This window comes from Microplitis mediator, chromosome 1 (assembly GCF_029852145.1).
Source record: "Microplitis mediator isolate UGA2020A chromosome 1, iyMicMedi2.1, whole genome shotgun sequence".
In the NCBI taxonomy this organism is placed as follows: Eukaryota; Metazoa; Arthropoda; class Insecta; order Hymenoptera; family Braconidae; genus Microplitis; species Microplitis mediator.
In genome coordinates, this window is record NC_079969.1 from 26,094,226 (window position 1) to 26,106,323 (window position 12,098).

General features: G+C 27.2%; 2 protein-coding genes across 2 annotated transcripts; both read right to left on the minus strand.

Annotated features, from left to right (window-relative positions):
• Positions 1-2,293: 2,293 nt before the first annotated feature.
• On the minus strand, positions 2,294-7,870 carry LOC130676653 (phospholipase DDHD1-like). Its single transcript, XM_057483050.1, has 8 exons — positions 7,227-7,870; positions 6,317-6,613; positions 5,195-5,362; positions 4,911-5,039; positions 4,654-4,795; positions 3,832-4,532; positions 3,621-3,773; positions 2,294-3,491 (listed from the first exon to the last, which is right to left on the minus strand). Exons 1-8 carry the CDS (start codon positions 7,288-7,290, stop codon positions 3,343-3,345), a joined length of 1,803 nt encoding a protein of 600 aa, XP_057339033.1. The 5' UTR covers positions 7,291-7,870; the 3' UTR covers positions 2,294-3,342.
• A 2,007-nt stretch (positions 7,871-9,877) lies between these two features.
• LOC130676655 (enhancer of rudimentary homolog) lies at positions 9,878-11,990 on the minus strand. Its single transcript, XM_057483065.1, has 3 exons — positions 11,749-11,990; positions 11,575-11,662; positions 9,878-10,244 (listed from the first exon to the last, which is right to left on the minus strand). The coding sequence occupies exons 1-3, from the start codon at positions 11,749-11,751 to the stop codon at positions 10,024-10,026; spliced, it is 312 nt and encodes a 103-aa protein (XP_057339048.1). The 5' UTR covers positions 11,752-11,990; the 3' UTR covers positions 9,878-10,023.
• Positions 11,991-12,098: the final 108 nt, after the last annotated feature.

The following is a 12,098-nucleotide window of genomic DNA, read 5'->3' on the forward strand; positions in this document are numbered from 1 at the left end:
AAATTGGCACGGCGATGAAAGAAGCGGCGTCAAAGACGGCTAAAGCAGACGAAAAAATCGCTGATGCTCTATCGCAGCAGAGCGATATTATATAAAAGGCCAGATGACAGCAAACGAGTTAGCCTCATTAGAAACACGGCTAATGGAAAATAAAAAGACCAATGATGCATTGGAAAAACAGCGGCAACTTTATTTATTATTTAATTTTCATATTTTCACTTGTTGCAACCGATACAATTAACTGTAAGTGGTAAAAAAATCTAAACGATGAATAGCAACATTCACTTCAAAGTGAAGATTCAAACAGTTGAAGGAAAGCTTACATTCGCTCATTTCAAGCAAAGAATGCTTTTAAGCAAAATGCGGCCAAAGTTCTGTCCGAATTGCGAAGACCAATATTGAGACAGAAATAATTACAGAAGAATTTATACTTTTAAATTGTTTTCAAAAATACATATATGATAAACTTGGAAACTATCTGAACATTATTTCAGATTATTTCACAATGTATGAGAAAGTCACTAAAAGCAATGACAATCATCTTGGTTGCATTTGAATAGTATATTTATTTATCATTTCAAGTTTACAAAAGTATAAGTTTTACAGTTTTCTGTACTTATTGCTTGCCCAGTTTTACCAGTTACATTTTTATATTAGACTAGGATGTTTGTATTTTCATTTTCTTAGGTATTAACACTTGTAGATTTATATATTTGGAATGGGCCCAAAATGAAAAACAAACCCATGAGATCCAAAATGACAATTAATTAAATCCCCAGTATGGAATATATCAACTCTGAAATAAGTATCTTACTAGGAACACTACAAGAGGTTGGGCGCCATCTCGTGGCGAGCATCGAACTATTCACGCTGCTAGTACCTAGCATCGGTGACTTTTCTCTCCTACATATATATTTTTTTTCCCAAGAAATTATTCTCTCGATTTAAGCAACTTCTTTTTCTCCTTCAAAAAAATTTCTCTTATATTAAGGGGATACGCTACCGGATCTCTTTCTCACACTCAGAAAAATAAACGGGACTGTCTCTGTTGCACTCGTAGAGTAAATGAGAATTTTAAAACAATATTTCTCGGAGACGAATTAGAATTTTCGAAAAAAATACGAAATTTCTAGCTCTTTGTTATATAAGGTTTAAAAAAACGCTAGAGACTCTATTTCAGGTTTCTAGTATTTGTCCATGAATTAAATTGAATTGAAAATCGGTTATAATCTCAAGCACTATTTTTTTATGTGCGTATTTGAATATATTTCTAAAAATATAATACTTATATTTTATTTTAGATACCCATCAAAAAATTTTAACTCTTAATTTCCATCTGTAATAATTACTATAACTTTTTGTAGAGAAAATTTCCACGAGAGTGTAGTTGAACGTTTATCATCATACTGAGAATGAAAAATATTTTTTATATAAATAACTATTTTTAACGGGTTACAATTGCATTACACAATGGACCAAGACTCTGCCATAGCGATAGTTCACCGTATTGTAAATTCTCATTACCGTGAAATTGCATAAAATAAAAAAATAAAAATAAAATAAATTGTAAAACACGCAAAGACATAATTACTTTTTGAAATTCGCGCCAAAATACTTTTATCGCACTATTGCAATAGAAATTTTATTTTATACTTTTTTATTATAATAAAAAAATGCAGCAGTGGCCACAGACGTAACTTCTGCCCTACTTTTTCAAAAATTAATAATCAAAATATTGTTTTACTCAATTTTCATTATTACAGAGTTAAAGAAAAACTCTAGTAAAATAAAAATATGTAAAAAAAAATATGATACTGAAGTTAGCCGACGTCTAATAATTTTTTATTTTTTAAAAAATGATAAATTGTAGAAAAAAAACGTATTTTCAAAAATTGCACCTGTAGTTTTTTTAATTTTTCACATGTGCATATTTTTTTTTTTTTTTTTTCAAATTGATTTGTTAAAAAAAACTAAAAAAATTTGTAATTGTCTGCTAACTTTGGGAGCATAAAAAAATAATTTATATTAATTTGGTATAACAAGAATTTTATTTTAATTTTCAAATAATTTTTAATCAAATCATTCAATATCTACATATCTGTCAGTTTAAATTAAAACTTGTAATTACAAAAATTTTATTAATTACTATTACTTATTTACTCAGCTTCAATTATAAGTTTGTTTTAATTAATAAATAATTTGTAGTTTGTAACAAAAAAATTTTAAAGATGAAATTGCTTTTGATTTTATTGGTGTCAATATTGTGCTGTTTTTAAATTAATTACAATAAGTATTTAATTTAATAATTTATTTATTAATATAATAATTTTAGGCTCTATAAATTCTTATCCACTAATGATTTGTTATCATTATTAATCTACGTGCGAAATTTATTTAGTATAAAAAATGGTCGAATCATTTCTTTCTCTCTCTCTCTAGTTTACTGCGAGTTAATTTAAAAAAATTCAAAATCAACAAACACTAAAGGATATAATTATTTAATAGAACAATGAATATGTAATTAATTGATATTTTAAAAATATTAAATATATATTTGATGATGTGGACGAATGTTATAATTTTACATTTCTTAATCTTCATTAATTCATTTTCTTTTAACAATTAAAAGGTACAACTTATTTTAATTAACTAGTTACAATAATTAATCATTTAATTATAATTTTTTTCTAATTATCATTACGTAAAAAAAATTTATTTTTTTCTATCTTATAAAACATTTATTATAATTATAATTATTAATTAATTAATATTGCTGCGTTTGTCACAAATTCGTTATTTAAATTTTATACTTAGAATATCAATTAACGATAATTAATAAAACAAATAAATTCATTTATTTTTAATTAAATAAATTATCGTGATTAATATCGATCACATTAACGATTAAATATAAAAAATGCGTTCCACACATGTGTAAATTGGACACTATATTTGTGATCTATATATATTAATAATGATAATTACAATTAACAATTATTATTAATTTTAAATATGAAAAATTATGAAAAAAACTTATTAGTCTTACACTGTAAAATTGTTATTGTATCGTTTTTCTGTTATCACAGATATGGTTTTCAGTAATTATTCTATATAATTTTTAATATACATGTATATGTATATATTCATATATATATGTTTATTTTTCATTTTTTTTAATAATAATTATTTTTTTTATTATTAATTATTTTTGGTAGGAGGTCTTTTATGCGTCAGATGTCAAATAGACCTGATTGGTTTTAAAATAATAATATAAAGGACTAGTAAACGCATGTATGGCATTTCAAAATTAGGAGCCGTGATGCTGCTGATCCCGAGCAAACATCAAGTTTCTAAATTTGGAAATAATCTAGTTAATACAAAATAGGCGACGTCATAATTACTCCAGTACGCAGTATGAGCTGTCACGGTGTATAAATAATTACGTCCTAGTCCACCCGCTCGCAACACGTAATCAAGTCGTTGTTCCAGTTCTTAAATAAAAAAAAACAATAATAATAATTATAGTAATTGCTGATAATATTTATCTATTGACATTTACATTCTTACACTAGTTAATTTAAAATAAAATACTTGTACTTTAAGTCTGTAAATAAAATTACCTTCGTCAGGTCTGATAATGGCATCGGGTGTAGGGGACGCGCCTTCTTTGCCATTCCATCCGGCTCTGACAAGACCCCATAAGCTCCATGAGCCTTTTTCGACAGTTCTGATTGGCGTATCGGTAGGACTTTCGGCCTCTTTGTCTTCATTATCTGTAAAAATAAATAATAATTAATAAAGTATAAAATAAATATAAAATATAAAAATTACCTGACGTAGGCATTGACTCGACGGTTCCTAGTGAGGGTGGCTGGTCAGGATTATCAACGCCACCGTATGGCAAGATAAGCACCGGCTCAACTTTGCTGTAATTTCTAACAAGCAGCGGTTCCATTCGATAAGCGACCGGGTCAGACCAATGAAAAATATTAAAAAAATTTTTGCACAGTCCCGGTGGCATGATATCCCCAGGATTAGCTGGTGTGCGTGTACGTAACGCCAAAAATACTGATAAAGGTGAGCCGAGACAAAATAAATTTTCAATTGTAAACTTCAGACCATCTGTTACAAGCAAAACATCCGGCGCCGCTGGTGATGGTGGTCTCGTGTCTGGTCCCATCCAGCCAGTCACGATGTCGTAAACAATAACACAGCCGAGTGAGTGCGCCAGCACTGATACCTTTCCACTCCATCCAGGATGACGGCTTGTAAACATGAAATACAGACGATTCAGCTCACGTTGCAACCCAGCACGGACTTCTCCGCCATACAGCGGACTCGTGTAATAAAGAATATCCATAGCAGATGTGTTCAATAGATGTCTGATACTCATTACGCTGTACGGCGTTATTGCGTCTACAATATCTCCGTCGAGTTTTAAAGACGACCGCCATTCCACCGGGAAAAATTCAACACGGTGCGATGAATAGGGAAAGTATTTTTGCTTACACCAGTCAACGCAATCACGAAATCTATTGAGAAAAAGAATATCTATATAGATATATATTTATAATTAATTTATTTATGATAATGAGACAAAAGGTCGACGGACTGTTACAAAATAGATAAACAAAGTAACGATAATTTACTCACGATGCTGTATTTCGTATGATTTTACCGGTATCACGTTTCTGACCAATCCCATGGACAACAAAAACCAAATGATCAATATCATTTGGCTTATCATCCATTGTCGCGGGAGCCTTGTAACCGCGCTTGAGGCGATATCCGCTTGCTTGATAATTTTATAAAAAAAAAAATATAAAAAGTAATCAATCATGGCTCCAGTCGGAGCTTAACAAAGTACTTTTTCTATATTCAAATGACTTGACATAAAAATGAATACATACTTTTAGTAAATCCTAATTTGGAGGTAACACTGCGCATTAATTTACTCGGAGTGTATTCACTGTAAAGCGCGACATCGTTAATCGCATGCCAATCAACATGAAATTCCGGGAAATGTACCGTGTGTAGAACTGTAATAAAAAATAAATTATGTAATCTTATGAATATTTTTATTCAAATGGAAAAAAAACATAAAATATGTCGGATAAAAAATAAAAAATAAAAAATTCCTCCAGGTATAGATAAAAGTAATTAATTAATAATTCAGTGGTAAATAATAAATTACCTTTATAGGAATGCGAGGGAGCTATTTCCTCAGGTGTTGACCCTGACGATTGTTTTTTTTCAAAAAGTCTTAAATGATTCTCCTCTATAACTTTTGAGTGTTCTATCTCCAGTGGAATCCAGCTGGCGTCGTAATACCACGTGCCCCGCATGATTTCCCATTCTTCACCTTTTCAACAAACATTCGTATCATTTTTTATTTTATCAATAAATTGCTTTCAATATTCCCGATATATCAATCAAATAAATAATTACTATGTATTGAGTGTAAATAAATGTTAATTCATTTTTTTCTCAGCACCAGCATTAGCATACGCATTAATTATTTTTTTCTCTTATCAATAAAAAAAATTCGATTAAAAATTTCTACTACGAAAAGACAGAAGAAATTTTATGAGAAATTAATTTTAGTAAAAAAAGAAGTAGACAAATTATTTTATTTATTGCTGGTGTTTTTATTGAATTATAAATTTTTAATTGAATCTAAAGTGATTGAATAGAAGCAAATAACATCAATGCAACACTTGGCTTACATTACTGTTGCTTATTGCAGTGAATGCACCCAAAGGAAATTGGCAATAATAGACTCAAGGACGTTGTCATTTTTTTAACATTAAAAGCCGGAGTTAAAAAAATAGAATGTAAAATATAGATATGAATAAAATAAAAATTTTAATTTTTGATTTTCTTTAAACAATAAATTATTAAAAAAAAATATTTTAAAAAATTGCACTTATAGACTTTTTAATTTTCTACATGTGCATTTTTTTCGTTTATTTTTTTCTTCAAATTTAATTGTTCAAATAAAATCCGAAAATTTTGAATTGTCTGATAACTTCAGGATCATAATAATTTAAATATTTACGTACAATAAATTTTAATAAAATCAATAAGTGAACTGAAAACTATCTAGAAATTTTTTCTCAAGGTTTAACAATCGCGTGATAGCTCTCCGGTTAATGTCAACAATATGTTGTTTCTTTTTAATTCGTTATTAATAAAATAAATAACAGCAATAAAAACTAATGAGTAAACACTTGAAGTAAATTATAGCAGATATGTTTGAAGACTAAATAATTTGTTTGTGTTGAGTGTTAGGTAAAACAACAATAAAACAAATTACCTGGCCAATAAATAGATACACATCTCATATTATCAAATTCTACGTCATACATTCCGCCTTTTACGACAACTCTCTCATAAGTATTTGAATTTTCATTGGTCTGGTTATCATCCTGTCCCAGTCTTAGCTGCCAGGCATTTTCGATTCTCAAGCTGTCGTACCCGCAAAATTCAATCCATCTTTTATCAACACCATCCTTGTAAAACCATCTGACTTCTTCAGGCGTCAATGCGACAGCGTATGGTAATTCTGTTATTAATTCTTCCGCAATATCCATTCCATTTTCTTTGTGTTCATCTTAACCAAAAGAAAATTAAATAAATAAATAAAATATAATAATTATCAGTATAATAAAAAAATTTAACCGAGATAATATTTTATAAAACTACACGATAAACTTAATTAAGTAAATATTTGAATTTATTTTATTAATTAATCGGACAATGATCTCATATTTACTACAATTATTTAAAACTATAACCTATAGAGTCATCACACGACAATAAATAATATATCAGTAAAATATATAAATAAATATGAGTGTGAATGTAGCAGACGTCAAATTTAAAATTTTTAATGAATGGAGTAAATAATAAATAAAATAAAATTCAAAAAAATGCGCGTTTGAAAAATTTCAAATGAGCGCATTTTTTAAAAATATTATTTTTTTATTTATTTATTTATTTTGATACTGAAGTTGACAGATGTCTAATAATTTTTTTACTTTTCTTTAGACGGTAAACTATAAAAAAAAATTGCACCTGTAGTTTTTTAAATTTTCTACATGTGGAAATTTTAAGTTTTTTTTTTGTAATTGATTTTTTAAAAGAAAAATCTGGAACTTGTCTGCAAACTTCAGGATAATTATTTTAAAAATTATTAGCTTTAAATAAATAAATATATAAATTACCTTGAATGTCATCAAGATCCAGCGATGTCTCACTGAAAGGATCCACGACAAAATTATGAGACATCCTGGCCACCAGAAAAATTTCCTTTATCGTTGATAAAAAAAAAATTTTTCTAAACAATGATAAAAAATACTCCGTAATCTACAATAAACACAGAACTACTTCATAAGTAATAACACGATGAATCATTTAGAACGATAACGATACACTTTCTCTCTGCATTACTTATTACTTGTACTTGTACTCAAATAATCTTCCAATGTTTTTTTATATATATATAAATATATAAATTACCGTTGAATATTATTAGAACAACTATTTTCTGCACTGCGACAACGCACACGAATTATTGACAGCTGACATCAACATCAATCATTTTATTTTATTTTTACTATCAGTTAATCGGTAATTTAATTGCGAGTTCACTGCATGAAAAAAAAAAATAAATAAACAAAAAAACAAAATATTTAAATGTCTATGAATTTAAAAGACTAATACATTGTGAGCAAGCGGCGATAAATGTTTTTATCTGAAGCTCTACTCACAATCACAACACTCGTAATAAAATAATACTTGCAACAGAACTCATGAGCATGTCGACTGTCGAGTAGTCAACGTTGACTTTACTATTTTTCTTGGCTCCTCAAACTCCTCTTCTAGGTCTAGTGTCTAGTTGTCCCTCCACTTTCCACCTCCTACATTCATTCTTATATCTATAGACACATGTACACATTTATATCAACATATATGTGTTGACTCCCTCTCTTTTTCCCCCTCTATTCCCGCGTTTACGTAACTTGAATTACTTTATATTTATATATATTTATATTTAATGTAATTAAAGTAATAATTTGCAATTAATTTACTTAAGTTTATTTCGGTTAAAAAATTTGAATTACAAACGAGCAATTAATGAAATTTAAGTATTCAATTTTGAATTTTAAATTTTAGATAATTCATTTATTTGAATTTTCAAATAATTTTTGATAGATGTAATGAAGAAATAAAATTACGAGAGATTGTATTTATAGATTTCTGCGTATGAATGAAGTAATGGTATATGGGTAATATAATATACAGAAATATATATACATATGTGTATTATAAAGATGTTTTGTGTTTTAATCTTAATATTATTATAGATTTATCAGCCACGTGTGGAATTCGTGCGTATTAATATCGTGTCAAATGTCAAATGATTTGATCTTGCAATTGTTTTCTTGGTATTTTTTTTGGCTGATAAAATTACAATGTAATCTACTTAAAGGCTTTGATAGTGCCCCTCATTTTTTGAAAATATTTGAAAACTTTAAACTGTCAATCATATTAAAATTTGTGAGTGAGTGTAGCAGACATCAGAGAAATTTTAAATTGTAAATAAATAGAGTGAATAATTAATGAAATTAAATTTTTAAAAAATGCGCGTTTAAAAAATTTTGAAATTGACAAGTGCATTTTTTATAAATTTTAGTTTTTAAATTATTAACTGTATTTATTTATAATTTTAGATTTGTCTGCAGATTCACAATCGTTAAAATTTTATTAATTTCTTAAAAAAAATTAAAACAATTGAAAAAAGGACAACGCAGTCGTAAGCTCGTTGAAGTATAGAATTTTAAAAGAAATTACTTACAGTTATTGCCAATTAGGAGCTGAATGAAATTTTCTGAATAAATTTCATCCTGAAAAATTTGAAAATTCTGATTATAAAATTTATATGATTTTACTAAAATTTATTTTCCAAATTTCGTTTGACTCAAAATTGTAAGTAATTTTTTTTAAAATCTGTATCTCAGTAAAATTACTTCTACGTTTTTATTTTTCAATTGAGGTTTTTTTTTTTTTAATCAAAATTTTACGATACTGAAGTTACCGACGTTTAATAATTTTTGAACTTTTTTTATAATTATAAATTAAAAAAAAAATATTTAAAAAAATTGCACTTATAGTTTTTTAAATTTTCTATATGTGCATATTTTTAGTTTTCTTTTTTTTATAATTTATCATTTGGAAAAAAATTAAAAAAATTATGAGATGTCTGTTAACTTCAGGATCATAAAATTTTGATATGTGTGAATGTAGCAGACAGACAAATTTAAAATTATAAATAAATAGAGTAAATAATTAAAAAAATAAAATTTAAAAAATTTAAAAATGTATAAGTGCAAATTTTTTAAAAATATATTTTTTTTAAATTATTTACTTTATTTATTTATAATTTTAGATATGTCTAATGTCTGCTACATTCACACTCATAATTTTGATACGTTTACGACAATTGAAAATTTTTTAAAAGTGGGGGACACTGTCTGCAAATGGCTTTAATATAAAAATAGTTAATTATTATAAAATTAATTTTATCTTTTATGATTTGTAATTATTTTTATTATATATCATTTTTCCTTTTATGGACATATGAGTCCAAGTTTAATTAGAGATTTAAGTTATCAAGGTCTCGGGTTGTAAAAAATAGTTTTGATAAAATTTGGCTTAATGGCTGTAAAGTAATTAGTTAATTATAAATTACTGATAATAATATACCTGAAACAAAAAAAACTAGCAATTATACTTATAGTTTTAATTAAAAAAAAAAGTGTTAAGAAGGAACCTGAGTAGCAACAAGAGGTTTATTAAATAAATAAATCATCAATGAACGTTTATACATTATATTTGTTATAATAAACAGTAAAGAAATATCATAATGTATAATAATTATTTAATATTTAATTAATTTCAATATAATTAATGGATGTAATTATGAAAATTAAGTTAAATAAATAAATATATCCAGTGTTATCACTCACTGTGACCGGCAGCTCGGCGTAATAAGACATAAATTTTTTCTTTTATCCAGTCTTTATTGTAAGGGGCGTAGGTGTTTGTTGATTTTTGATAAACCAGACACGACAGATCCGTTAATTGATCTATAAAATCAAATAATTGGCTAATGTCGTAGGTTATTGTCGGTGTATTTGGGTTTCTTCTCTTTAAATGTTCTTCGTAAATCTTACAGACACCTGACGGAAATTTATTTATAAATTATATTTTATATATTAACACAATAAAAATATAAATAATAATGATGCTGAAAGTAGCCGCCATCTGATAATTCTAGTATTTTTAATTACCAAGTTAATTGTCGTAAGAAAAATTTCTAAAAAACCTGAGTCAGATTCTAAGGCAAACTTTGAATCTAAATGAGCATTGAAACCTTAAGTTAGACTTTTTAGGACATATTTGTAAAAGCTTGAGAGGCCAACTTAGATTTATGGAGGTATGAATTAGATCTAGAGACATAAATCGTGAAACGAACGTAACCGGACTTAACAGAAGCAAGAGTTGGAGAATTGATGCAAGTGATCTAGTCATTTCTCCAGTAGGCTAATGACCCAAAGGTGGATTGGGTCCCATAGTAGCCTGGGACTAACAGAGAGTCTATTTAAAAAATTTTAAGGCCTTAAAAAATTTTTTGCAAGTGATCCAGAGATTTAATCAGTAGATTATTGACATCTAGGAGTGGAACAGGACCTAGAAGCAGCCTGAGATCAACAGAGAGTCGATTTAAAAAACTTTAAGGCTTTAAACAAGTTTCTACAAGTGATCCAGCGATTTAATCAGTAGATGAATGACACCTAGGAGTGGAATAGGACCTGGAAGCAGCCTGGGATCGACAGAGTCGATTCAAAAAATTTTAAGTTTGTTCGTTTCACGATAAATCTTTGGTTTAATTCATGCCTTTGTAAGTCTAAGTTGGTTCGTTCCAAGTTTTTACAATGACTGTGTCCTAAAAAGTCTGATCTAGGTTTTCAAAGCTCATTTAGGTTCAAAGTATGCCTTAGATTTCGATTCGGGAGTACACAGTAAAATTTTTGAAAATTATTAACATGGATTTTCTACTCATCTAAAGTTAGCCAACGTCTAATAATTTTTGGATTTTTTTTCCAAACGATCAATCATAAAAAAAAATTATTTTAAAAAATTGCACCTATAGTTTTTTTAATTTTCTACACGTGCATAATTTTTTTTTTTTTGATTGAATTCTTGAAAAAATTTACGAAAATTGTTAATTGTCTACTAACTTCAGGATCATGATTTTCAAAAATTTTTCCCTGTCAGTATTTACTTTTTTTTATTGAAAATAAATTTTTAAATGACTGCTACTATCAGCATCATCTTATAATAATAAATAAAATATTTAAAATATAAAGGGAATGATGAAAAAATAAATTATTGCATTACAGATCCATTAGTTGTAATCACAAGACGTTAATTAACAGTGATAATTTAATGACAGGTGATTTAATAAGAGATTATTATTTATTATCAATTAAAAAATAGTGATAATACCTTCAAGACACTCGTTGACACTTTCGTAATCAGAGTAGGTTCGTGTTTCTGGTCGATTTCCCGGCTGTACTAACAATATAGTATGTGACTGTAATTAAAAACATATTTATTGTAATTTAAATAATTATTAAGCAAACAAACTTATCACTAAATATTGATTACCATGATTCTTACCATTTTGGTTAACTTTTAAAAACGTTTCTCTTTTTATTATTTATTTATTTAGACTAAAAAAATAAATAGTTCTCGGATTATTCCACTATTCAATTAATTAATTAATTAATCAATTAGTAATACTGTTTATATTATTATTATTTATTTATTTATTTGAATAGTTGTTAACATTTGTAGCGGTTTATTTGTCAGCAAGATCAGCAGTGGCGTTTTTTCCAGGTTTTACTTTTAGTTCGTATTCCTGCCGGGTTTCAAAATTTCCGCGCGGAATTCAAATTTTTAAATTCAATTTTCATATTTTTCTTAACTTTTTTTCTTTAAACGTTTGTTTAAATTAATTATTAATTAAT